Source organism: Mandrillus leucophaeus, unplaced genomic scaffold, assembly GCF_000951045.1.
Source record: "Mandrillus leucophaeus isolate KB7577 unplaced genomic scaffold, Mleu.le_1.0 Scaffold426, whole genome shotgun sequence".
NCBI lineage: Eukaryota > Metazoa > Chordata > Mammalia > Primates > Cercopithecidae > Mandrillus > Mandrillus leucophaeus.
Window position 1 is genome coordinate 1,099,749 of NW_012104543.1, and position 5,516 is coordinate 1,105,264.

General features: G+C 50.1%; 1 protein-coding gene and 1 long non-coding RNA gene across 6 annotated transcripts in view; one reads left to right on the plus strand and one right to left on the minus strand.

The window, feature by feature from the left end:
• The window catches only part of LOC105548895, a 32,749-nt gene that overhangs the window by 25,795 nt on the left and 1,438 nt on the right, over positions 1-5,516 (plus strand). The window lies entirely within an intron of this gene.
• The window catches only part of EMC1 (ER membrane protein complex subunit 1), a 30,160-nt gene that overhangs the window by 16,883 nt on the left and 7,761 nt on the right, over positions 1-5,516 (minus strand). For 3 of the 5 annotated variants that reach the window (XM_011993123.1, XM_011993122.1, XM_011993127.1), the window contains 5 exons: positions 4,347-4,418; positions 3,911-3,973; positions 3,135-3,257; positions 2,257-2,353; positions 236-358 (listed from right to left, as the gene is read on the minus strand). In XM_011993123.1, the coding sequence (XP_011848513.1) occupies positions 236-358; positions 2,257-2,353; positions 3,135-3,257; positions 3,911-3,973; positions 4,347-4,418 (478 nt within the window). The remainder of the gene's footprint in view (positions 1-235; positions 359-2,256; positions 2,354-3,134; positions 3,258-3,910; positions 3,974-4,346; positions 4,419-5,516) is intronic. The other 2 variants (XM_011993125.1, XM_011993126.1) reach the window with 2 other exon arrangements.

The following is a 5,516-nucleotide window of genomic DNA, read 5'->3' on the forward strand; positions in this document are numbered from 1 at the left end:
GATTTTTCCCTAGCTTTCCCCAGAAGGATTCACAGTTCATTCTTTCACAGAAATGAACGGTTTCATAAACCATATGGCCACAAATGCACTGGAACCTCATCACAGAGCTCGTTCAGAAAAGACTAGCAATCTGGCAAGCCCAGGAAACCGGAGATGCATGACACGGTGTCTCTTGTGGTCATTTCCAGACTGACCCCTCCAGCAACTCTGCAGCTCCAACCTCTTAGGTTCATACCTGCCTTTTTGCCAAATTCTCCTTCCAGCTCGGCCTGTGCCCCAGTCAGGGGGAGGTCCACCATCTCTAGGCACACCACTTCTGCCAGGGACTCCTCACGACTCCACAGCACCACCTTCCCTGCTACAGGAAACATTTTTACAAAGCTAAGCCTGGAGCTGGGCACAGTGGCTCATGCCTGTAATCCCAGCACTCTGGGAGGCCAAGGTGGGCGAATCTCTTGAGCCCAGGAATTTGAGATCAGCCTGGACAACAGGGCAAAACCTTATCTCAACAAAAAATAAATATCAGGGCCAGACAAGGTGGCTCACGCCTATAATCCCAGCACTTTGGGAGGCCAAGGGAGGCAAATCACAAGGTCAGGAGATCAAGACCATCCTGGCTAACATGGTGAAACCCCATCTCTACTAAAAATATAAAAAGTTAGCTGGGCGTGGTGGTGGGCACCTGTAGTCGCACCTACTCAGGAGGCTGAGGTAGGAGAATGGTGTGAACCCAGGAAGTGGAGCTTGTAGTGAGCTGAGATCACACCACTGCACTCCAGCCTGGGCAACAGAGCGAGACTCCATCTCAAAAAATAAATAAATAAATAAATAAATAAAAATAAATATCAAAAAATTAGCCAGGCATGGTGGCAAGCGCCTGTAGTCACAGCTACTTGGGAGGCTGAGGTGGGAAGATCACTTGATCTCGGGAGATTGAGGCTGCAGTGAGGCCATGATCGCACAACTGCACTCCAGACTGGGCAACAGTGAGACCCTGTCTCAAAAAAAAAAAAACTAAGGCTGCCTCCCAGATGTTCTAAAGAGACTCTTCTTGCTGACTCAGGGATTACTACAAGCTCTTGCATAAAAGGAGAAATGGCAGAGCAAGGGGCTGGAATCAATAGGTCAAGGGAGGAAAGTTACGTATCCCACCAAGAAGGCCAAGTTATTCTTCAAAAGCAGGTGACAAAGGCCGGGTGTGGCGGCTCACACCTGTAATCCCAGCACTTTGGGAGGCCAAAGTGGGCAGATCACCTGAGGTTAGGAGCTCGAGATCAGCCTGGACCAACGTGGTGAAACCCTGTCTCTTACTAAAAATACAAAATTAGCCAGGTGTGGTGGCACGCGCCTGTAATCCCAGTTACTCGGGAGACTGAGGCAGAAGAATCACTTGAACCAGGATGCAGAAGTTGCACAGAGCTGAGATTACACCATTCCACTCCAGTCTGGGCAACAAAAGCAAAACTGTCGCAAAAAAGAAAAAAAGAGCCAGGCACGGTGGCTCATGCCTATAATCCAAGCACTTTGGGAGGCCGAGGCAGGTGGATCACCTGAGGTCAGGAGTTTGAGACCAGCCTGACAAACATGGTGCAACCCCATCTCTACTAAAAATACAAAATTAGCGGGGCGTGGTGGTGCATGCCTGTAATCCCAGCTACTTGGGAGGCTCAGGCAGGAGAATCACTTAAACCTGGAAGCCAGAGGTTGCAGTGAGCTGAGATCACGCCACTGTACTCGAGCCTGAGCCACAAGAGCAAAACTCCGTCTCAAAAAAAAAAAGCAGGTGACAGGCCAGGCACGGTGGCTCACACCTGTAATCCCAGCACTTTGGGAGGCTGAGGTAGGCGGATCACTTGAGGTCAGGAATTCGAGACCAGCCTGGCCAACATGGCGAAACCCTGTCTCTACTGAAAATACAAAAATCAACTGGTCGTGGTGGCGCGTGCCTGTAATCCCAGCTACTCGGGAGGCTGAGGCAGGAGAACTGCTTGAATCCGAAAGGTGGAGATTGCAGTGGGCCAAGATCATGCCACTGCACTCCAGCCTGGGCAAGAGAACAAGACTCTATCTCAAATTTTAAAAATTTAAAAAATTTGAAAAAAAAAAGCAGGTGACATTTGGCTGTGAACAAAACGCTCGGGGCACACTCCACTTGAATCTCTTCCAGAAACCTGCAGCCTCCCAAAAAACAGTCTGACTGGAACACATCGGAAGGCCTGGGGAAATAAAAAAATGGGTTGAATGAGGTCTACTTACCCAACTGCTGCAGGAAAAGTAGCAGATGATCCTCCGTCTGCACCAAAGCCCGGTAGCCCACTGAGTCATCCTTCTTCAAGAACACCTGGATATACAGCTATAAGCCACACAGTCAAGACCAGTGTAGTCAGTGAGGATCCAAATGCCTCTGAGAGCACCAGACCCCAGGAGTCAAAGCATTAGGACTTAACAGAGGCCCAAGCCATGGCATTATTTGATATCTAAGCAATGTAGCTATTATCTGGATGCCAGTAAGTGATACATATTCTTAGGCGCCAACACAATGATGCTGGGGTCTCCCAGATCTTTCTATGGAGGAACATGAGTACTGCACGGGTACTACACCATTCATCCATGTTCTAATCACACCCCACAAAGTGAGCAGGAGGCCGGGATTAGACTTTCTGCTTTAGAAACAAAGAAGCCACAGCCCAAGCAGCTGAGGAAAATAACCAAATGTACACAGAGGCAATACTGGGTAGTGATGAGTCCAGGCTGTGGGAGGTTAGACCTGAATCTGAACCCCAGCAACACCTCTTCCTGGCTCCGTGACTCTGGCCGTGGTGCTCGATCCCAGCAGGCCTCAGAATCATTTTAAAACCAGGTCAGGAACAATCGCTTCACGGGAGTGTTCGGAGGATTAAATTAATTAATGTGTAAGTTAAAAGCTTAGAACAGTGCCTGGTACACAATGACGAGCTGGCATAAATAATACCCGCCTTTACTGTGATTTCCAACAAGTCAGTGGCTCAGAGAGCATTAGAACACACGTTCAGAGAGCCTAATCCAAGCCCCATGGCTAAGACCTGGCCCTGAGGAAAGGAGGGCACGTGCTGAGAAGCCCACAGGACAGTCTGCACAGAAAGGCTCTGCCTCACCCGCTCAGGCCGAGTGCCGCTCTGTTCCAGGCTAAATGTAATTGTGGTGTCCAGCAGCCGCCGACCTGTCTCCACGAGATACAGGTTAATGGTGTAGGTCTGATTGAAGCAAGCCAGAGAGTCCTAGGGGTACAGACAGCACGGGTCAACTACAGGCATCCCCCGAAAGCAAAGCCCACCAAAGGAAGTCCAAGGATTGGGGGCAAATACCCTAGAGAAGGAGCCAGGCCAGAAGGGGAAGTATATGCAAAGGAAAATAAAAGAGAAAAGCAAGCCAAATCCTAAGGCAGAAATAAGATGCCTGAGTAAATAAATGAAATTACAACTACCATACTTGTCTTGGAAGCCAGTACAGAGTAGCAGACTTCTGAAAGAGAGGTACGGCTGAGCAAAGTAAGACTGAGCAAGACAGGAGGCAGGGAAACGCTTAGATGGAAGCCACAGCAGGAACCTATGCCTCCAGCCAGGGGCTGACGCCTCCGCTTCAGGGTAACTGCACAGATTACTACTCAACTGTGCCAGCCGGGATCCCCAAAAAAATGGAGACGCTGAGGCCCAGAGGAGAAAGTGGCTAGGAACAGACTCTAGGCATTTTACCTCCTAATCTCCCAGTAAAATGAGATTAAGAGAAACATCATTTAATTTACAGTACTTAGGAAACCCCATTTGAAGCTGGGAACTCTAAGACCTGCTCCTAACCAAAGCTGTGCCCCCAACTCTCTTTGGTGGCCTCCTGCGTCTCTCAGTCTGGCATACTGCCCAATGCCACACCCTACCTTTGAACTAGACTTCTCCGGAAAGCTCCCCATTGACCCATCTTCAGAATTGCTAGGTTTCTGCTATGAGAAAGAGAAGGACAGGAGAAAATTCAGCCAAAGGGTCACTTCCCAGTCACTGAAATGAAGCTTTTGTTTTTGTCTTCTTAGCACTTGGGAGAAGGCAAAGCCCATTTCTCACCCCTGCCCACAAAGCCTATTCGACTCTTAATAGTCCCATATGAAAGTAAGGTCATCACATTAGGGTCTCGTTCCTGGGGAGAAATGGGGTGTACAGAAAGCTCTATAGGTGAGGCAAGACCTCACTTCTCAACAGCCTCCTGCCCCCTGGGTTCAAACTGACCAGGCCAATGTGCCCAGACTTCTGATTTTCAGGGTTCCTGGCAGAGACCAGGAAGGAAAACCCCAAGTGCTGACTGTTGTTCTCAATACTCACCACTTCATTCCGACAGGCCATGACTGCAGCCACCGTCTTCTCCCCAGTGGTGGCAAAGCTCACTAGGGCAGTCTGGGGGAAAAGCAAGGCATCAGCTCCTAAATGGGACCAGTACTAGCCAGCTGCCTTACAGAGGGTCACCTCTCCAGGGAAGGCCCTTGGCCTTAGAGTTGAAAGTGCTCCCCACTTTGGAGCAGAATGGTCAGGCATTTAAGAGCAGAGCGAGGCCCCAGTTGCATCTACAGCTGAAAACACAACTCTCCCCTACCTCCAACGCAGGCACACGTCAATCTTAAGTCCCATGCTGCTTGCTCTTACTATCTACGGGGAAGCTCTCATTTATGTCCCCATATTTCCTTTGGACTAAGGAAGGCACTGGTTTTGCTCTAAAGATCCTTTGTAATTCTCAGGAGGAAATATACCATTTCCACTGCAAGGCTACCTATCCCCTCTCAAACCATTTAAGGGAAGGTGTCATCAGTCTTGGGCCTAAGAGCAAATGTTTCCAGATTCAAAAGTACTGCCTTCTAACATCCATGTCTTGGAGAGATCTCCTGAATCCTAGCAAACCATGTTGCCTGCAGTTACCTGTGGGAAGTTTTTAAGCAAACTCAGGGTGCCGTAATGGTACTGCAGCAGAGCATAGTGGCTTGGGGACAAGTGCAGGAAGAACTGGGCCCGGGAAGCGTCCACTGGGTTGGGCTGGGTGGGCAGGACCCGGGGTTGGAATCCACTTCCAAATTCTAAGTCGAGAGACTGGAAGGCAAGGAGGAGGATTACAAATGACAGCTGACGAGTCCCTGACCCATCCAAGGCTCATACCCTCTGCCCTACTTTACCAGGGGAAGTAACTGGGCCACGGCAGGTGGCTCCAAATGCTCCAGTTCAAATTCCCCAAAGGGGAAAGTGGCCGATTTCCCCTTATGCCAGTTCAGCCAGAGGCCTGAATGGCTTCCACTGCTCAGGAAGAGTCTGGGAGAAAGACCCTCTGGGGGAATCACGCCAAACTTTCTACTCCCCGCAGGAAATGCCTCAGGCCAGAAGCAGCAGTGGCAGCCTCTCACCTGCAGCGGGATCTGTCTCAGCTCCCATTCCGTCTCCAGAGCCAAAGTTTGGAGGGAACGTGAGCTCGGGTCAGGACACACCAGGACAGCCTCATCCACCACGCCA